The sequence below is a fragment of the Cetorhinus maximus genome, chromosome 14 (genome assembly GCF_964194155.1).
Source record: "Cetorhinus maximus chromosome 14, sCetMax3.hap1.1, whole genome shotgun sequence".
In the NCBI taxonomy this organism is placed as follows: domain Eukaryota; kingdom Metazoa; phylum Chordata; class Chondrichthyes; order Lamniformes; family Cetorhinidae; genus Cetorhinus; species Cetorhinus maximus.
Window position 1 is genome coordinate 81679554 of NC_135892.1, and position 22401 is coordinate 81701954.

Genomic DNA, 22401 nt, shown 5'->3' on the forward strand with positions numbered 1-22401 from the left:
AAACGTCTTAAGGCAGCTGAGGCAGAGAGCAAACTGAAACAGGTGTACATCCCAACATAGTAAGTGCCTATAAACCATCCTACAATTCTAACTATTAAAATGTTATTGCGGAGATAATATTTTGTAGGTCCCAAGTTTAAAACTTTGGTTACAAAATTTATGGAGACCCAAATAGCCTTTTTCATTTATAAATCTACATGAATAAAGACGATAATCCACCATCTTTGTACTGGAAGTTTAGTTACAAGTATTATGGACTGGATTTTACAGGGCACCATGGTCTCTGTCTCTCTCTCTCTCTCTCTCTCCCACCCCCGCACCCCAGCTAAAAAGTTGAGGGGAGTGGGAAAGGTTGGCTGCACTGCAGTCCTAGAAATGTTTGGAGGTGGGTGGCGGGGGCTGGGGTTTGAGAGGCCATGGGGAGAGGAGTACCTGGGGCAGGAGTTGCACTCTGGGAGGGCCCTCCAATGGGTCCAGGGGGTCCCATTAAGGAGTGCCCCCCTCCCACCCTTTGCCCACCACCAGCCCATGCTGGGAACGCTGTTGAGCTGGGTGCTTGGTTAGGACCTCTCCCCTGTTAAATCTTGGTAGCAGCGGGATTAAGTCCTTAAGTGGGCATTAATTGCCCACTTAAGGGCCTCAGTTGGCCCATTTTCAGCCCCCTGCAGCTGGTAAAATTGTGGGCCAGTTGGGGGAAGTGGGCCGGTGGCAGGCAGGCTGCCCGCTGGATTTTACATGCCCCCCCCACCCATCCACAACCCCCTCTCCCCGCCTTCAAAGCTGCCAGCATGGGAGTGTATAATCCAGCCATATGAGTCATGTGATCTCGCTTCTTCTCTCTTCCATGTTCATTTGTATAAAGAATTTGATACTGAGCTGGGCTATGTTCAGTTCACTTTCTGTAATCAATAGCAGACTTGGCTGTTGGTCAGTGTATTATATATTTTTGTTAAATACCTCGATTTTAAAATTCTCATCATTGTTTTCAAATCCTTCCATGGTCTTGCCCCTCCCTATCTTTGTTATCTCCTTCAGCACTACAACTCTCTGAGATACCTTTGCTCCTATCTTTGTCCTCTTCTACATTCCCAAAGTTAAACATGAAATCATTGGCAGCTGTGCAGTCAGATTCCAAGGCTCTCAGCCCTGAAATTCCCTCCGTAAACCTCACTGCTCTTTACCTCTCTTTCTTCCTTTAAGTTGTTCCTTAAAACCTACCTCTTTGGCTAAGCTTTTGGCCATTCATTCCTATGTTAAAAATGCCATGTAAATGCAAGTCTTTGTTGCTGTTGTAAACTGATTATATTTGACCAAATAGATTTTGAGTGGGAAAGATTTATTTAACCCCAAATTTGGCAAAGCAGCTTGTTCAAGTTTCAATTCTGTCATTCCTGGAGCTAGAAAAATGCTTGTTTTTGGATATATACTTGAGTCCTCTTCAGATTTTGAGGGACACTAAACTTTGTGGAGTTTGTTCTGATTCAGTGACAGCTTCAAATTTAAAATTTGTATTAAGGTACACATCATTAAGTACTGCAACCTGACTGATTTTCATGCTGCCATCTTACCTTGTATTTTGATTTATGGCTTGCACAGCTGTGAAACCTCCAAGCTTTGCAGGAAGCCTCAACATGTTCTTGCTCAGTGGAAGATGTTTTTGACAACAAGGTTCTCCAAAGCTCTGTTTTTTTCCAGCTTGGACTAATGTCAAATGCTGGTCATTCAACCAAACGTACCTCCAGCTCTAGGTCATATGCAGAATTGATTGCAGGAAGGAAAGACTTCTAAGACCTGCTGACCATGTTGCTTTGTCCACTACCTCACAGGTCTGGAGGAAGGTGCTGGATTTCTGGGAGTTGTGTTACTTCTTCCGGCACCAGAATAACAGGATTCTGAATTTTCTGAACATCAGGATTCTGATATGAACCTGCAATCAGCCTGCACTGATATCAAGCATGTTACTAAAATGAACTTGTAATAACGTTTTTAGCAGGAATTGGTAGCATGTCACTTCTTGCTAACTGCTTCAAACAAGAGGATTTTATTGTTTTGCTGCCTGAACTTGAAAAAAGATGTTAATACTTCCATTTTTAGAAAAGAAGCTGATTGGTGAGTAACTCAGTCCATCTCAGACAGCTATAAGTAGCATGACCCGAATGTTCTTAATGTCGTGGAACCCAAAACTGAATATGGCAAGTCCGTCCTGGAGTGCATGGTGGGAAGGAGGAGGAGGAATTCACTTAGTGCGTTACACTTGCCAATACTAGAATGATTCCTGAAAGGAATTCCTGAATGGTTTATGGGGAAACATTAAGCAGAATGGACCTTTATTCCGTGGAACAAATGGGAGGCAAGAAGTACCAGATCCATCAGTAACTGCCTATCTGGCGCTTGTACGAGATCTTCCGCCATCAGAATCCTCAACCCCCCATCATCTGAAGCTTTATAACTCCCATATCCACCCCTAGTCTGAAACCTAAGATCTCACCACCGCCACTCCTAACCCCACCTGCGGAGCCTCTGCCCACTCACATCCCTACCTGGAGTTTCTTCCACCCATCCAGATTCACTTCACCATCCCCACAACCAGAGATTTTTGTCCGCCATTTGGAGTCTCCACCCTGCTGGCCCCGAATGCCTCCTCCCCCCGCCCCGTCCAGAATGTCTCCTCCCGCTTCACCACTCTGCCACCCCACCCACCCCCACCGACCCCGTCTGGAATGTGATTGGGTGCATTGTACTTCATTTCTGAGAAACTTTGCACTCACTGCCCATTGTGAAACCTTGCTGGAACAGGCTCAGAAGAAGACTTTTAATGTTTCTTTGTGGGACCAGGAGGAACATTTTTGCTGCTTGGTGCACAAGAAAACCGTGGGCCTTCCCATCACCCGGATTTCCCTCCTCCTTCCCATTGATATGATCCTTCCAGACCTAGCCCCCATTAAAATCCAGACTTTTCATTTTTACCTGTTTGAATGAAACATAAAATGAGGAATCTTAACATCTGTGTTGCAGCTTCAAGAAAAGAAGTCCCGACCAAATTTGTTTTTTATACAAAGTACTTGTCAATATCTAGTTTCAACTGATTGATTTTTGTTACAATCTGGGTAAGTTTCTAATTCAATATTTATTTGTCCTTGTTTGAATCATTTAGCTTTGGACAGCCTGTTGGCCTTTTCTCACCTGGTGGTGTCACTTGCTCCAATCTAAAATACATGAGGAATTAGAACTGTCATTATAGGACATTTTTATGAGAAGTATTTCATAATAAGTACATCCTGCTGATTTAACAGAATTCTATGTGATGGTAATCACCCTGTTCTCTGTTGAGAGCATTAGTTCAGTTGAAATGGTAAGGAAGTCCTAGATTGATATGTTTCAACCAGCAGCAGGTCATTTCCTGACTTCAGCTGATTAAAAATGGATGCTCGCATTCTCTTCAAAGTTTGATTGCTTTTATCAGTTAATTGAAAAACTGCCAATTTGAAACCCATCCTTATTGTCTTGTTGAAATTAATGAGGGATGTTGTGCCATATTAAAAAAAACTTTACCAGATATTAGGTACTAGATAAAACAGGCTGCGTATAATTCTGTTTATAGTCTGCATATTTCTCACAGAGCTTTACTAGATGGGAGTACAGCCCATGCTCATAGTCCAGCTTTGATCAAGTTTGAAATAATCTACCTTATACTCTGAAATAAAAACATAGCATGCTGGCAACATTCAGTAGGTCTGGCAGCATCTGTAGAGAGAAAAGCAGAGTTAATATTTCAAATCGATGAACTTTCATCATGGGCTGTAAACACCTAAATATGGAGATCCGTGGAATTGTATCTTTGCTGGGTTGTTCAGCTGTTTATGGCCTCACCCACAGCCTCTCCACCTTGGGGCCGTATAGTTACCAACCTTTCTACTTTCATGCTGCTCAATCTCCAAACACAGTCTTCTTTGCAAATCTAGGACAGAGATCTGTTGGCATATTCACAGTTTGTTAAAAATTGCATATTGGAATCATTTTTTGGTGCCTAAAGAGAATACTGAAATCTAGATATGTGTTGTGGCCAGGAGACAGGTGATCATGTCAAGTTGTCACTACAAATTCATGTTTAGAACTTGATAGTAATTGAAACTGGGAACCCCAGATTTAATTGATGGGAATTAATTGTGCCATAATAGTTTAGTTTCTTAAGTGATAGCTGCAAATTGTAGTTAGATCACCTAAATATTATTTTTATTCCAGTTCACTCCAATACTTCAGCATTAGCAAGGTGCTTCATGGAGATATAATTAGACAAAAATGGATGGCAATCCAGGGAAATAGAGATTAGGAAGGGGGACCAAAAGCTTGCTTAGAGAGGTGGGTTTTTTAAGGAAGAACTTGAAGGAGAAGGATGCATGGAGAGGTTTAGGGAAGGACTTTCAGAATGTAAAGCCTAGATGGCTGAAGTCATGGCTGCCAGTGATGGCCAGACTTGTAGGAATATTTGATTGTTAAGTATGATTCTGATAGGGGAGAGGATTGAAGGGCTGGAGGATGTGAGAGATATGGAAGTGCAGGCTGTAAAAAATTTCGTACACAGATATGTGGGCAGGCTAAATAGGTGGACATTGGGACTTCTGCCCCTCACTGAGGAGGAAGACCCACCCTCAGGAGCTTCCAGATATTCCAACTGGCCGGCAGCTCCAGCAGTCCCGGCAGCACCAAAAGTGCATTGGTGGGCGCTGCTGGGATTGCAAACAGGCCAGGAAGAAGGCTCATGAATCCTGGAGCAAGGTAAGTCCGGGGTCACAGGCTGGGAGGGTTTGGGCAGTTTAGGGAGGGGAGGGTGGCTGGATGTGATGTGTTTTTTATAGAGCAGGTGGGTTGGGAAAAACAGGGCGGGGGCACTATCTTAGTGGGGCTACCACCTGATACACAAAGATAGTACCCGCCCCCCTTTTCTTCCCGCCCTTTTAAAAAGATTTTTAAAACGATGGCCTGCCCATTCCCTCCTGATTGCCCATGCCAACCGTATTATGGTGTGGGCAGTGTATTATTGGGGTCAATTGGCTTGTTAACAAGTTCAATTGAGCCTTGAATATTTATTTAAACATGGCAGGTGGGCTGCCGATTTTGGCACACGTCCACCCCCGTATTATGGGGGTGAGCTCGGGGTGGGTGGGAAGCTTTCGGGGTTGGCACCTGCCCTATTTTGTGTGCTCCTCGACACCCATCGATAGCACGCCTGGCTGGGGCGTGTAAAATCCAGCCTATTGAAGGGCAATGACATAATGGGACTTAAACGTGTGGATGATAAACTTAATAAGTGGCATTGGGGAACTGGAAGTTAGTGTAAGTCAGCAGTGATTGATGAGTGAGATTTGGTGTGCAGTCATACATGGGCAGCAGAAGTTTGGAGAGTGGAAGTTGAGAGGGCACTCAGGATGTGACAAACATATGGATGAGGATTTCAGCAGCAAATGGGCTGAGGTGGTGTGGAGACAAGAAATGTTACAGAAGTGACAGGAGCAGAAGTGGTCTTTGTGATGGTGAGGATACAGTTGGAAGTTCAGCTTGGGTTTAAGAGGATACTGACATACAATCTTATTCAACCTGATACAGTAGCCAGATGATACAGTGATGGAAAGAGTGAAGAGTTTGTGTTGGGGGCGAAGATTGTGGTTTTGTTGGTTTTTGACATTGAACTGGAGGAAATTGAGGCTCATCAATACAGGGTGTCGGACAGGCAGCCTGACAAGATAGTCGAAGGATTGAGGCAGCTGATAAAAAGGAAGGATTGGGTACTGTCATGATATGCTTTCAGATGATGTTGCCAAGGGCAGCATGTAGATGAGAAAGAGGAGATGCCCACGGATAGATCCCTGAAAGGGCAGGGGGATCTCCAGAAGTAATGTACAGAAGTGGAAGAGAAGCTATTGCTGAAGATGCACTAGTTACAATTGAACACGCATAGGACATCCACGACTGCAAACCAAGGTTAAATTAAGGATTCCAATTTTAGATATGGCTTTTATATAACATTTATACTTATTACAATAAATGTGTAGCATTCTATTATCAATTAAAGGCTAATCTAAAATCACAGCTTACTTGAAACAAAAACTGAATTTTCCACTTTGCTGATCTTGGTAGCAAGTCAACACATTTCAGCACTTGACAAATGATTTTTAAATGCATTTAATACTGAAAGAACAAACTAATATTTCAGATTGATAAGTTGTGACTTTGTCATATAATATGTTGACAAATAGATGTAATAGTCAAATATGTGCCTTACTCTTTAATTGGAGCATTTAAAAGCACAGACACATTGGACTGGATTTTGTGGGGCTGATGGGGGTCTCACCCACTGATTGGACAACTGGCAGGGAACCCCTATTAGTTCTGTTGGGGAGACCTGATGGAATCAAGTATCTTTTAGGCATTTAAGTGGCCATTGTCGGGGCTCACCCATGTTTGAACTCCCTGGCGGCAAAAGTCCCGCTCGCCAAGCACTGCCTACCAATCAGAGACAGGGAGCAGTGGCTGCTAGTCCATTAGAGGCGCAGGTAAATTGCAGGACCCCACACCAAAAGTAAGTGAAGATGGGATGGGGGTCACGGGGGGTGGGTGAGGTGTGGGACACAGAGGTCTGAGGCAAGGGCATGGCGGTGGCTTTGCACTCTTCTCCCCCGCCCCCCCCACCACCACCAGTGCCAGGTCCTCATCTGTGGCTGAGTGTCTGATCATGAGGGAACCCCATGGGAGGCTGCTGACAAACCCGACAAGTTTGCTGGATGGCCTTCCGAAATTACGGGAAAGGTGTGTGGCTCCTGTTTAAATCCCTGATGCACAATTGAATTGTGGTGGGCTCAGGGATAATGGGTGTCAATTGGCCCACTAATGAACCGAATGACATGAAGTCCCACTGCTAGCAGCTGTGAATCCCACATCAGCCCCTTCCGCTTTCCAACTTAATCGGCAGTGGTTCACCTGCTGCTGGGAGATGAATGCAGGGCCTCTCTTGCGATTTAGTAGGCCCTGCAGCCATGCTTCCCCTTTTTTAAAATTCATTCATAGGATGTGGGCTTCACTGGCTGGGCCAGCATTTATTGCCCATCCTTAGTTGCCCTTGAGAAGGTTATGATGAGCTGCCTTCTTGAACTGCTGCAATCCATGTGGTGTAAATACACCCACAGTCTGTTAGGAAGGGAGTTCCAGGATTTTGACGCAGCGACAGTGAAGGAACAGCAATATATTCCCAAGTCAGGGTGGTGAGTGACTCGAAGGGGAGCTTCCAGGTGGTGGTGTTCCCATCTATCTGCTGCCGTTGTCCTTCTAGATGGTAGTGGTCGTGGGTTTGGAAGGTACTGTCTAAGGAGCCTTAGTGAATTCCTGCAGTGCATCTTGTAAATGCTACACACTGCTGCTACTGTGCGTCGGTGGTAGAGTGAGTGAATGTTTGAGGATGTGGTGCCAATCAAGGAGTATGCTTTGTCCTGGATGGTGTCGAGCTTCTAGAGTGTTATGGGAGCTGCACTCATCCAAGCGAGTGGGGAGTATTCCATCACACTCCTGACTTGTGCCTTTTGATGGTGGCCAGGCTTTAAGGAGTCAGGAGGTGAGTTACTCATCTCAGGATTCCTAGCCTTTGACCGGCTCTTGTAGCCACAGTATTTATATGGCTAGTCCAGTTCAGTTTCTGGTCAATGGTAACCCCCAGGATGTTGATAGTGGGGGATTCAGGGATGGTAATGCCATTGAATGTCAAAGGGCGATGGTTAGATTCTCTCTTGTTCGAGATGGTCATTGTCTGGCACTTGTGTGGTGCGAACGTTACTTGCCACTTGTCAGCCCAAGCCTCGATATTGTCCAGGTCTTGCTGCATTTGGACATGGACGGATTCAGTATCTGAGGAGTCGTGAATGTGCTGAACATTGTGCAATCATCAGCAAACATTCCCACATCTGACCTTACGATGGAAGGAAGGTCATTAATGAAGCAGCTGAAGATGGTTGGGCCGAGGACACTACCCTGAGGAACTCCTGCAGTTGTGTCCTGGAACTGAGATGACTGACCTTCAACAATCACAACCAGCTTCCTTTGTGCTAGGTTTGACTCCAACCAGTGGAGAGTTTTCCCCCTGATTCCCATTGACTCCAGTTTTGCTAGGGCTCCTTGATGCCACACTCGGTCAAATGCTGCCTTGATGTCAAGGGCAGTCACTCCCACCACACCGCGGGAGTTCAGCTCTTTTGTCCATGTTTGAACCAAGGCTGTAATGAGGTCAGGAGCTGAGTGGCCCTGGTGGAACCCAAACTTGACGTCAGTGAGCAGGTTATTGCTAAGCAAATGCTGCTTGATAGCACTGTTGATGATCCCTTCCTTTTATTTTGCTGATGATTGAGAGTAGACTGATGGGGCGGTGATTGGCCGGTTTGGATTTTCTTTTTGTACACAGAACATACCTGGGCAATTTTCCACATAGCCGGGTAGATACCAGTGTTGTAGCTGTACTGGAACAGCTTGGCTAGGGGTGCGGCAAGTTCTGAAGCACATGTCTTCAGTACTGTTGCCGGAATATTGTCAGGGCCCATAGCCTTTGCACGATCCAGTGCCTTCAGCCATTTCCTGTTATCACGTGGAGTGAATTGAATTGGCTGAAGACTGGCATCTGTGATGCTGGGGACCTCCAGAGGAGGCCGAGATGGATCATCGATTTGGCACTTCTGGCTGATGATTGTATCGAATGCTTCAGCCTTATCTTTTGCAATGATGTGCTGGGCTCCCCCATCATTGAGGATGGGGATATTTGTGGAGCCTCCCTCTCCAGTGAGTTGTTTAATTGTCCACCACCATTCATGACTAGATGTGGCAGGACTGCAGGGCTTAGATTTGATCCGTTGGTTGTGGGATAACTTATCTCTGTCTATCACTTGCTGCTTATGCTGTTTGGCACACAAGTAGTCCTGTGTTATAGCTTCACCAGGTTGACACCTCATTTTCAGCTATGCCTGGTGCTGCTCCTGGCATGACCTCCTGCACTCTTCATTGAGCCAGGGTTGACCCCCTGGCTTGATGGTAATGGTAGATTGGGTGATATGCTGGGCTATGAGATTACAGATTGTGTTCGCGTACAGTTCTGCTGCTCCTGAGGGCCCACAGCGCCTCATGGATGCCCAATCTTGAGATGCTAGATCTGTTCGAAATCTATCCCACTTAGCATGGTGGTAGTGCCACACAACACGATGGAGGGTATCCTCAATGTGAAGGTGGGACTTCATCTCCACAATGACTGTGCAGTGGTCACTCCTACCGAAAGTACCGTGGACAGTTGCATCTGCGGCAGGTAGGCAGGTTGGTGAGGATGAGGTTAAGTGTTTTTCTCTCTTGTCGGTTCTCTCACCACCTGCCGCAGACCCAGCTGGCAGCTATGTCTTTTAGGACTCGGCCCACTCGGACACTAGTGGTGCTACCAAGCCACTCTTGGTGATGGACATTGAAGCCCCCCACCCAGAGTACATCCTGCACCCTTTCCACCCTCAGTGCTTCCTCCAAGTGGTGTTCAACATGGAGGAGCACTGATTCATCAGCTGAAGGAGGGCAGTATGTGGTAATCAGCAGGAGGTTTCCTTGCCCATGTTTGACCTGATGCCATGAGACTTCATGGAGTCCAGAGTTGATGTTGAAGACTCCCATGGCACTCCCTCTCAAGTGTACACACTGCATTAAATCTAGCCCATTGTAGTCCACTTTTAAGTTTCTGTAATCATTGGGTATAAATTGGGATTTGCTTTGTTTAACTCTCCATCACTAATACTTTTGCCAAACTAAATCTTCTACTGTAATACAAAAGCGAAATACTGTGGATACTGGAAATCTGAAATCAAAACAGAAAATGCAAGAAATATTCAGCAGTTCAGGCAGCATCCATCCGTGCAGAGATAAACAGAGTTAACGTTTCAGATTGAAGACCTTCTGTTCTATGGAAGATCATCAAAATGAAATATTAACTCTGTGTCTCTCTCCACAGGTGCTGCCAGACCTGAGTATTTCCAGCGTTTTATGTTTTTACTGCTGCTGTAATGCTTGATCAAAACATGAAAGCTTTTTCACATCTTGGATCGCCTGTTCAAACACTTCTTCAGGTACAGGCAAAGTGTAAGTCACTGCAGAGGATGACAAAAGTTTCTGTTCTATTTGCAACTGTGAAGGTTAGTTTTATCAGTTGGGCTGAGTACATGTTACTCTTATAACATATCTGGCTGCTCCATTTGTTGAATGTGACTCGAGCCTCAGAGCTGCAGAAATATTAAGTGCCTTGAAGTTGAATGTTTAACATTCTGATATTGTTGTAGAAAGGGGACATTTCGCTGGAATTTCATGTATTTTGCTGACTTTTGTTAAAAATTACAAATTAAAACGCTCTAGATTTTGTCATACTGTTTTCCTCAATTAATTGAACATTCTTCTATTTCAATTTTTTTTAATATAGCAATAAACCTAATCCCAATCAGATATCAAGCATTAATGGAAAGCCTGCTGTGGTGAATGGTCCAGTTGGAGGAGTGGTTTTTCAAACCCAGAACTCTGGCATAGGCCGGCCCTGTGAAAGTTGTTACAGTGAGTACAGTCAAAACTAAACTATTCAAGAATAAGATTGAAGAAAGAGGATACGTTAGCCAGACATAATCTTTGTAAATTCACAAATATTTTTTGCCTGCCCAGGGATTAATTGAAAACTTTAATTTAGGTACTCAATAAAATCACACTGTGCCTTCCCTCAGGTCCATTTTACCTATTCAACTTTCATTGTGAAAGATCCCCGTGGGGGAACCATAAATCAAAACAACCAAATTTACCAAACGACCCCCAGATGAACAAGTTACCAATAAGATTTCACTTTTTGTAACTTAGCACAATTCAGAACCAACGCAAATGAAGCATGAGTTAACAGGCGAAAGATATTTCAAATGAAAAGCTAAATTTCACTTTAATAGTTGATACAACAAAGATAAGACTTACACAACCACAAGCGCCCGCAGTACCAGAGTTCTCTAACTTTGCCTCTGGTATGTAGGATCTCTCACTTTACCAATGAATTGATCTGGCCCTTGAGTCACACTCACCGGCGGCGCCGCAGCCATATTCCATTTGAGGTCCCCGAAGACACCCAAACAACACACTCCTACAGAACCTCCTTAGTTAGGTTAGATGGCACAGACTCCCCAGGTACTCCTTTATCCGCTTCCTTTAATGAACCTCGTTAAACGGCCTGTTTGGCTCTGGCAAAACTGAAGCATAGCAATAAAATTGTCCAGTTCACAGTCCCTGCTTTAACCCTGTTGCTTTCTGTCCTGTTTGACTGTATTACACATACACAGCTGCTTGCAAATGTACCTTGTTTATTCTCCCTTCTGCTGCAGATCTCCTTTTTCTGCAGCTCTCTTTTGTTTGACCACTTGGCTTTTCAACACTTCCTGCAGTTTGAGTCCTTTGAATGCAAAGGATGGCAACAACAATGTCTTAACTTTCTTGTGCTCAAAGAGGTCATTCCTGGTTTAGCTAGCACTACCCATATAAATGTTGGCAGAATACGGCTATTAGTCTATGATGCCGACACAACTACAGCAGAAGAAGCAGAAAAGAGGCCTTGCACATGCTGAAGATCAGGCACCAAACTTCCTTTCTGTAGTTAGCACGTTGGCTGTCTGCATTCCCATGCTGCCCCATTCCTCAGGAACTAGCCACAGCAAAACACCATGTTTTGGCAGAAATCACTGTGGCACCTGCCTCCTCTATTTCAATCATTCTGAGGCTGCAAGTTAGGGGTACTTCTCTCAGAGGTCAGAAATTCTGTCCTGCAGATGCTGTGCACCCAAGTCAAGTTAGGGCTGAAAAATTTTGTCCTTCTTGTCTGAAATTGGACTCTTCTTAATTTCAGAAGAGTAAATGGAAAATTTAAATCTCAAATTAATATTCTTGGTTTTTATGATTCTACTCGACTCTACAACCACTAGCTTCAAATGACAATTCTATAGTGTTATCAAGACGTACTTATGTCAAATATTGAACTTTTTAAAAAAACAGATTTTCTTTGAGACTGACTAAAGTGATTTCAAACCTGCAGCAAGATGGCCAAATCTAATTGCATCACTCCATCAAAGACAACAAGCCTACGAATTCCATTACAGACAGTGGCTTCCCTGGGGTTTTGTAAACAACTCTCTTCTTGCCTTATCAAAGATATCTGTGAAGGCATCCATAGTATTCAACAATGGAAAATAAACCATTCAGAGACTCATTTACTTGAACAAAAGACCTTGATTTCTTCTAAGATAGCTGTACAGACCAGCTAATTGAATTATCATTGGAAAATACAATTATTTTTTGAAATACAGGCAGTTGGAAAGAGGTCAAGCTTTTTGTGCATGTTTGAAGCACGTGCTTGGGTCAGGACATCAGCAGTTGAGTGAAGAAAAGCCTGCTCAATCTCTCTGTCTAAAGACTGAGCCCTGTCTACTAAATGTAATTGTACCTTCATTGCTACAGTGGACAAAAAGTTTTAAAGAAAGACTGTAATTTTACAGCAACGTTGTCAGAGAAGAAGAAAACATCAGCTACATCTTTAAATTGAAAGCATCAAAATGATCTAATCCTATCTGCCACTGTGTTTTGAGTTTTGCAAGCACGACTGTACCCAACCAGCCCATGTTTGCGTAACTCAAAACACATTAGATGTGATTCCGCGATGGGACAGCATTTGCTAAATAATCTTTAGTGTGCTAAAAATTACGCTGACAATCAATTTAAGATTGTCAGTTAGGCTCGCAAGTGTGGCGTTTTTGCATGTACTGGAACCTACATATGTAATACACAGGGTCCTGTTCTTTGCAGACAGAAAGAACATGTACAAACATTGCGATAAAAGCAAAAAACTGCGGATGCTGGAAATCCAAAACAAAAATAAAAATACCTGGAAAAACTCAGCAGGTCTGACAGCATCTGCGGAGAGGAACACAGTTAACGTTTCGAGTCCGTATGACTCTTCAACAGAACAGGTGTTCCTCTCCACAGATGCTGTCAGACCTGCTGAGTTTTTCCAGGTATTTTTATTTTTGTTTTGTACAAACATTGCGCCTGTTTCAACTAAACAAAATAAGTGATAGCCATTGCTGGTTCATTTCTCAGGGCAATGCCCTGACCAATCAGAGTCAAGCTGCCTGATCTAAATTTCAAACAATGCTTGGCAGTTACCTGTCAGTCACCATTAACTGGTGCATTTCCCATGGCAACACCTCTGCCAATCATAGTCCACTTGCCAACCAATCAGCACACTCTTCTCAAACAGTAAAAAGCTATTGCTTCCCCTGACATTGGCATTCTTGCAATTGTCCTGATGAGTGTAAGACAAAAAGCTTTGACAAAATGTATTTTTTCAACAAAACTCAAACCACGTAAGCATTGGAATAGTTGAAAAATTAGAGAAATAACAGCTAATTTAGATTTTATTGGAGATCTGTATTGGTTATTGTAATTTCTTATAACATTCTACTTTTTATAGGCAGTAAATATTTTTCTAGGCTAAAATATTCAAAACTTTTCAGAATTGGAATAAGATTTACTTTCTATTCTTCACTTTCAGTCACACAATCTCAACAGTGGTATTCGTGGGGACCTCCAAATATGCAATGTAGACTTTGTGCTTCATGCTGGACATACTGGAAGAAGTATGGTGGCTTGAAGATGCCTACTCGAACAGAGGCAGAAAAATTGTCACCCACACACGATATTTCGGTAACAACAAGCTGAAAGATTTGAATTTTCCAATTTGTGTCTACATATTACTAGCTACTGAGACTTCAGAGTTCAAATATGATTGATGAAGCAGCTTATTTTGGTTTTCATTCTACCAGAAGTAATGTCTGTCATTAACTTATGGCAGTGGGAAATATTTTATTTCTATTCTGTTATCTCCATTACCTCCTATTGCTCCTAATATATATGTGACCTTAACAAGATTTCAAATTAATGCTGTTTGGACTCTTCAACTTGGTTATGTAAAACCATTTTAGCCTTTTGATCAATGAGATCAATGGATAATGTTCTTTTTTATTGTTTCCTTCTTAATAGAGAAAGGATGTTATATCTTCTATCACTAACATTCTTTTTATGTGACTTTCAAGATGGTGCGAGAACCCATTAAGCATAATCTTGCCATCTTATTTTTTAAAATATTACTGCAAAGCCCACAAAGTATGACAAAGTAAAGTTAACATCAAACCTCAATATGTAGTGCCTACTCAGGTAGTTGTATACATCTCAAATGGATTGGAATGTTACAGATAGCACTGTGAAGTTTTATCATTCTTAAAAATATGCCATTACCATCCATATGAACATACGACTCAGGAGCAGGAGTAGGCCACTCGGCCCTTCAAGCCTGCACCACCATCCGATGAGATTATGACTGATCTGATTGTAACCTCAACCCCACATTCCCGCCTATCCCGATAACCATACACCCTCTTGATTATCAATAATCTACCTCTGCCTTAAAAATATTCAAAGACTCTGCTTCCACTGCCAAAGACTCACAACCCTCAGAGAAAAAAAATTCTCATTTCTGTCCTAAATGGGCAACCCCTTATTTTTAAACAGTGACCCCATGTACTATATTCTGCCACAAGAGAAAACATCCTCTCCACATCACCCTGTCAAGACCCCTTATATGTTTCAATCAAGTCGACTCTTACTCTTCTAAACTCCAGCGGATACAAGCCTAGCCTGTTCAACCTTTCCTCATAAGACAACCCGTCCAATCCAAGTAAACTAAACCTTCTCGGATCTGTTTCTGATGCATTTACAACTTTCCTTAAATAAGGAGACAAACACTGTACACAGTACTCCAAATGTGGTCTCACCAATGCCCTGTATAACTGAAGCATAACTTCCCTACTTTTTTGTTCAATTTTCCTCGCAATAAATGATAACATTCTATTAGCTTTCTCTTAATTACTTGCTGTACCTGCATACTCACCTTTTGTGATTCATGCAGTAGGACTCCTAGATCTCTCTGCAACTCGGAGCTCTGCAATCTCTCACCATTTAGATAATGTGCTTTTTTATTTTTTCTGCCAAGATTGACAATTTCACACTTTCCCATATTATACTCCAGTTTGCCAGGTCTCTGCCCACTCACTTAACCAATCGATATATCCCTTTGTAGCCTCCTTGTAGCCTCCTTGTGTCCTCTTCGCATCATACTATCCTACCTATCTTTGTGTCATCAACAGAGTTAGCAACCATACCTTCGGTCCCTTCATCCAAGTCATTGATATAAATTGTAAAAAGTTGAGATCCCAGCACTGATCTCTGTGGCACACCACTCAGTACATCTTGCCAAACAGCAAAAGACCCATTTATGCCTACTTTCTGTGTTTCCTGTTAGCTAGCCAATCTTCTATCTGTGCCAATGTGTTACTCCCTACACCATGAGCTTTTATTTTTCACAGTAATTTTTGATGTGGCACCTTATCAAGTGCCTTCTGGAAATATAAATACTGTATATCCATCGGTTCCCCTTTATTTACAGCATATGCCACTTCTTCAAAGAGCCCCAATAAATTGGTTAACCATGATTTTCCTTTCATAAAACCATGTGATTCTGCCTGATTACTCTGAATTTTTCCAAGTGCCCTGCTATAACGTCTTTAATAATAGCTTCTAACATTTCTCCTATGACAGATGTTAACCTAACTGGTCTTTGGTTTCCTGCTTTCTGTCGCCCTCCCTTTTTGAATAAAGGAGTTACACTCGCTGTTTTCCAATCTAATGAAATCTTCCCTGAACCATTATTTTGCATGTGTACAAATGTAGGTTTGTTTCAGGTTGAGTCCACGGTGTATTGTAGTGTAAACTGGTCAGGTTAATCAGACTTGAATCTGGAGTAAATTAAAATAAATACCATAATAAAAAGAGAGCTCTGAGAGCAGGATAGGTTGTGTTGGCAATGGAGAATCTGAAGTTCAAATTTCTCTGCCACCTCCCAAATGGTGTTTGTTGTGCTTATGTTTCTTTCACCCTATATGCATTCAGAGGTTAGAGGATTTGACTTTACGAATTTGATTTACAAATGCAGCAATGCTGTTTGTAGTAAAGCTTCTTATTTTGCAATATGTAATGCATTTACTGACTAACTAGATGCTCTTTTTCTCCATGTTTTAAAAGGAGCCGCACATAAGAGGTGCCTTTCGTCATGGTCAACCTGGGCATGGTGTGCCAATACACATTGATAGTCCGAAGTCTACTTTGAAGACCCGTCAATCTTTCTTCCTGCAGACAACACATCTTACAAAACTTGCCAGGCATGTCTGCAGAGATATTCTGCGGCTGAAACAGGCAGCAAGGAGGCCATTTGTTCCAATTAACTGTGCTGCCATTAAGGCAGAATGTAAGAACTTTTTAAATTCCTAGCTTTGACTTTCATGCTTTCAACCATTCCCTGTCCTATTGTTTGCAATAAATGATACTTATGACTTACTACATTATTTATTTGTGTGGATTTTTTTTTTGAATTTGCTCAAGTCTTCTATTGTTGTATGTGTTATTCTGTGAACAACTTCAAGGAAGACTGTCTGCTTCAAAAATTTAAGTCAGAGTAATATCTCAAGAAAATTTATTTTTAAATCACCAAAAGGATTTGGATTAATAATGAAATTCATTTTTTAGATTCAAGAAAATTGCTTTAAGCTAAACACAATCTGTAACACAGAAATAGTTTTGTTTTGAAGCAATGTAAAGAAATGGGTTACGTGTCCTTAAGATTAATTGATTATGAATAAATTGACAAAATCTGATCTAATACATACAATCATACCTTATCTCTAATGTTGGTAGCATCCCAGCAAATATATGCTTACAAGAAAAATATAAATTATTAAACTATATGCAATACGCTGATCTACAAAAGATCTAAATTTCCCAAAGTAGTGTATTGTAGTCTTGCAGTAGCATTTTCTTAAAAGTTTTGATTGATGAGAGCAACTTTGAATTAAGAACAAAGTGCATTTATCAACTGATTGGGCTGCAAAATGGATATTTTGCAGACCTTCTTTCTTTAGGTTGATGTATATTGTGCTTCACGTCCGCTGCTTTAGCTGCAATCAAGCCATTCTGGATGCAATTTGACTTCACAAAGCTAAAGACAAGATAAAAATCAAAGGAATGAGATGAAATAAAAGACTGGCAATTATCCAGTTGTAAGCAGGAAAAATATAAACATGACAATAATAGCATTGCTCTTGGATTGTCTTTTACACAAATATGATTTGGTGATTCTGAGTATTTTGCAATTAATATTCAGTTTACTTTTCAGGATGAAAATTATTATGGAACCTTTAAAATACAAGAACCCACCACATCAGTTTTCTAGAAAATGTTTCCAACTTCCATACTAAACTGAACACCTGTCCCTTTAATGTTGCAAGGCATATACAGATGATATAAATGTGATGACTCCTTTTAGTAGGAAATGATTAGCATCTTTTGCAGCTGCACTTTGTTTGATTTCTCATCATTTGTGCCTGTTGTAAATCATGTGATTCCTTTAAAATGGTGCATGCAGCTTCTAATTTTACATAATCACAAGCCATCTTCATAAGTGTTCCATACTCTGTAAAAGCCTCTGATTGACAGCATACTGCTCTTGCAATGCAGAGATTGCTTGATTAGCAATTTATGAAATGTGGAAAGAACTGGAAGTGAGACTTGCAAGTGATTATTTTGAACAAGCTGACATTTTGTAATATCACAACCGAATGTCAATTAATTCAATAATACACGGATATCTATGGGATGCTTTTCATGTTGTGGGAAAGCTCAACATAAATTTCCTGAATTTGTTGAACTGTAGAGGAACTCTCAAGCTTCACTGAAAATGTTGTGCCAATGTGTGTAAATGAATGGTTTAATTAATCTTTGAAAGTACAAAATGTCAGCAGTTTATCCTGTGTTTTTCTTTATAAAGGTAATGTGTGACTTATCAGCATGCTACTTTTTTCGATTTAATAAGATGAGTAAAAATGTTACATGAAAACAGCTGACTTTTAAAGAAATCTATTATGATCATGCATTTTTGTCAGATACGTTAGAGAGTATTTTAATACCCCAATACCTGGAAGAGAAGCAGGGAGAGCAGGTAAGAGAGCAGTTCCATTTTTCACTCCATTCCTGCCAATTCCCTATTTTAAAGGAGCTGGTTTTGGAGGTGAATGAGGCAGCTACAACATTCTGTTTAAAATTTGCTGGGCCTCCAATGAAGTCCCCTGAGCAGGATTGCCATCTGCTTTTGCTGGTTTCTCCCCAAAAGTTAAGATCAGCCAGCAAAACAGAAAATGCTGGAAACACTCAGCAGGTCAGGCATCACCTGTGAAGACAGAAATAGAGTTAACATTTCAGGTGTGTCACCTTTCATCAGAACAGAGAAAAGTTAGAAATGTATTAACTTTGAGTACTTTGGAAAGGGGAAGGGTGGGAAGCAGAACAAAAGGAAAGGTCTATAATAGGGTGGCGGGTAGGAGAGATTAAAATGACAAAAGGTTTCATAGTACAAAGGGAGTGGTAGTTGCATAAGTAAAGAGACAAGATGTGTCTAGAGGAGGTGTGAGTGGCAGAATAGCTGCCATGCGAATGCAAGATAAAGGTACAAGAGGGTGGTGGTGGATGGGGACTGTTTGGGCCTCTGTTCAAGGAAGGAGGAGAGTGTTCCCAGACGATCCTTTGGGGGGGTGGGGGGGGCAGTGAATGGGATTGGCTGTCCATAATGAAAAGGAGATAGGTCCAGAAAACTGTAAACTGTTGCATGTGACAAAGGGCATCAAAGAGTCATGGATGTAGATGGGAAGAGACTGGACAATAGGAGAAAAGATAGAATTGAGATGGAAAGAAAACAGTTCAGTGGGGCAGGTTGAAACTATGGGCGGGATCTTGTGGAGGTGATGCATACCAGCTGGAGAGCTAGCTAGACCCCCCCCCCCCCCCCCCCCCCATTGCCTCTTTTTGAGAAGGCCCGCTGCATCTTGTGGCACTCAGTCAGCAGAAGGCTTTGTTCCAGGTTCAAGGAATCCGGGCGAGGATGTGCTAACCACTGAGAACTGTGGGCCAATCAGACCCCAGCAGCTCTTCTGTATTTGGCAGCGCCACTGGGAAGGTGGTGGCTGATGCTGGTATTACACCACCCCAGACCTCAGATCAAGGAGGGGTGCAGGCACAGGTGAGTGATGGCAGTGTGGAAGTTACAGGGGAGTGGAGGTAGCCATGCATCTTGCATGGCAAGCCCCCCCCACCCCACCTGCTGCTAGGTAATAACAGTGGCAAGGGGCTGAGGACCTTAAGTGGGCATTAATTGCTCACAGGCCTAAATTAATGGCGGAGCGGGAAGGCCCTCTCCAGCCTTCCCGCCACAGACTTGAGCAACTGTTTCCAGGCCTATCACTGACCTCATCTCATCTAGAGATCTTCCCTCCACAACCTTCAACTTCAGTCCCCCAACCCCATATAGCCCGCTTCTACCTCCTTCCGAAAATCCACAAATAAGACTACCCTGCGAGTCCCATAGGGTGGAATCTTGTGCCCTCCCCCATGACGTGTTTGGTGGTGGGGGGCATTTAATCAGCTTGCCATGGGGGAGGGTATGAGATTCCACCTCCAGGACAGTTCTGTGGCTTGATGTTTGGAGGTGTGATTGTGGTGTAGAGGGAGGTAGCAGGAAGTACAGAGTTGACTTTCAGCCTCCACTAGGTAGAGTTCAGTATGCCAAATAACAAAGCTACCACCCTTGTCAGCAGGTTTGATGATGATGTTAAGGTTGGACCCAAGAGAACGAAGTGCTGCAAGTTCAGAGTGAGATAGGTTAGAGTCTCAGGGGAGCAGAGAAATTGAGAAGACTGATGTCAGGTCAGTAGTTCTCAATGAACAGATTGTGAGAGGCTAAAAGCCCAGATGGCGGGTTCCAACTGGAAGGAGAATATTGATGACAGGTAGAAGGGTCTGCTGAGCCAGCGTGGGGGGGAGGCCGCTGGCCAAACAAATGGACATGAACATGACAAAAGAAGAGCACAGTATTATGCTGCACTTGACATTCATTGCAGTGGGGGCCTATGGAGATGAAGTTGAGGCCTTTGCTGAGGACAGATTGTTCAGGTTCAGAGAGGGGAACCTATCTTGAACACACAGCAAGGGATGAGATTCAAAGAAGGGGAGAGGTCATGGAAAAGGGAAGAAGGATCCAGAGGGATGTTGGTACCCATGTATTGTTGAAGCTTGCAATTCTTCACTCCTGAAACGAAGGTAAAATTTGAATGAGGCAAAGAATGAAATGAAATGAAAGGGATTGACTGTCCATAATGAAAAGGAGATAGTTAGGTCCAGAAAACTGTAAACTGTTGCATGTGACAAAGGGCATCAAAGAGTCATGGATGTAGATGGGAAGAGACTGGACAATAGGAGAAAAGATAGAATTGAGATGGAAAGAAAACAGTTCAGTGGGGCAGGTTGAAACTATGGGCGGGATCTTGTGGAGGTGATGCATACCAGCTGGAGAGCCAGCTAGACCCCCCATTGCCTCTTTTTGAGAAGGCCCGCTGCATCTTGTGGCACTTGGTCACTTGAAAGGCCAGCAGAAGGCTTTGTTCCAGGTTCAAGGAATCCGGGCGAGGATGGCTTTGAGATAACAGGCAGCATCTTGTGCTGTTGCTGGTGACAACCTTGGAGGCGGGAATGTAATTAGGCAGGATGGTAACAGAACCCTGCCGCATTCCTGCTTCCGCCAGAATTAAGTACTTGGCAGGAAGACCCATGGTTGACCTACTCACCCCGTCACCTATTGAAGCCCTTAAGTGACGGATTAATGAACATGGCATTGACCCAGTGGCAGGTGGGCCTGTCAACATGCAGCGGGAATGACAGGTAAGCGGCCAGCTTGTAAACTCCGGAGAGTGGGGGTGCCCCTTGATCAAACGCACTCAGTACCTGATCGAGGGACTTGACATTGGGAAAAGGGGAGGGGGGTGCACGCCAAGAGCCATGACCCCTGCCCTGCTGCCGACCTTCCCTCCACACCCTCCTTCCAGCGAACCCAACCCTCCCACATTATTTACCTGTGCTATGGGCCACTCTGCGATCCTAGGACTCTGATGCCCGTCCTCCCAGCATCAGTCTCGGCCTCCCCAGTGTCTCTCGGAAGCGAGACTTCCACCCCTGGGGTCTTCATTCCAGGGGAAGGCCAGCCGCTGACTGATTAGCTTGTGGATCGGCAGGCCTTCCTGAAAAGAGGTGATGTTGGTCACTCGCTGGTTGTCCAGCTGGCAGGCGAGACCCCGACGCTTCAGCAAGATTCTGCCCGGTGTGTTAGTGCTACTTTGCATTTGGATGGCAGCTATCCTGCCATTCATACCTTCTCTAGATACATTTTTCTTCACTTGTCCCATTACTACTCCCTTGGCTTTGTACCATGCAACATTTTTGTATTTAGCCTCTCCTGCCTTCCACCCTAACACAGATCTTCCATTATGTTCTTTTTCCCACTCTGCCTTTCACATGCAAAAGACCTTTTACATTTCTAACTTTTCTTAGTTCTGATGAATGACCACACACCTGAAACGAAAGGCCTGTTTCTCTACAGATACTGCCAGACCTGAATGTTTCAGCATTTTCTGCTTTTATTTCTGATTTTCAACATCAGCATTATTTTGTTTCTGCGTTAAAATGGGCCATGTTCTTTCAGGAAACATAAAAATTCCAAGAAGGCTGAGGAATATTTTGTTGCCTGGTTGTTATTTTGCAAGGGTGCTGGGATTTTCCACATATGTTAAAAGACCTGGTATAGAACAGTATACTTGACTGTTAGAATGGGATGGATGTCTGTTCTTATTTTCCTTTACTCCTGGTCTTCACAAAATGAAACATTGGAATTTAAAAAGGCCTTCAGGATAAGTAAAATTTCAAGGATTCAATATATGTTGAAGAAGGCATGATAGCAACTTAGAAAGACACTTGGTATCATGGTTGTAAGTGCAAAACCCAAGAATGGGTTGCTTAAGGAAACATTTTGTTCCGAAGTGAACAACGTAGTTAGAATTTTCTCTGTGGAAGTAAGCTGAATGTTTGCTGCTTGTAGCAGTAGCATCTTCAAATCTAATCTGGCAATTAACCTATATTTCCAGTGCTCATTCCCAAATAATTCAAAGTTGTTCTTTAAATAATAGTGATTTGTTTTCACTCTATTCCTTCCTGCATATGATTCGGGGATGGTTTTCTTGAGTAATATCCAATCTACATTCTCATATATGTTACATTACTGTGATACATTACTGATTTAAAGTAAATATAGCAACACTTCGATTTTTTGTTTGGATGTGA

At 42.8% G+C, this 22401-nt stretch overlaps 1 protein-coding gene across 1 annotated transcript in view; it reads left to right on the forward strand.

Annotated features, from left to right (window-relative positions):
* Positions 1-22401, forward strand: part of mta3 (metastasis associated 1 family, member 3) — a 262123-nt gene that overhangs the window by 163753 nt on the left and 75969 nt on the right. Inside the window, exons 11-14 of the mRNA XM_078557154.1 lie at positions 1-59; positions 10478-10605; positions 13628-13779; positions 16213-16435. Of these exons, the coding sequence (XP_078413280.1) occupies positions 1-59; positions 10478-10605; positions 13628-13779; positions 16213-16435 (562 nt within the window). The remainder of the gene's footprint in view (positions 60-10477; positions 10606-13627; positions 13780-16212; positions 16436-22401) is intronic.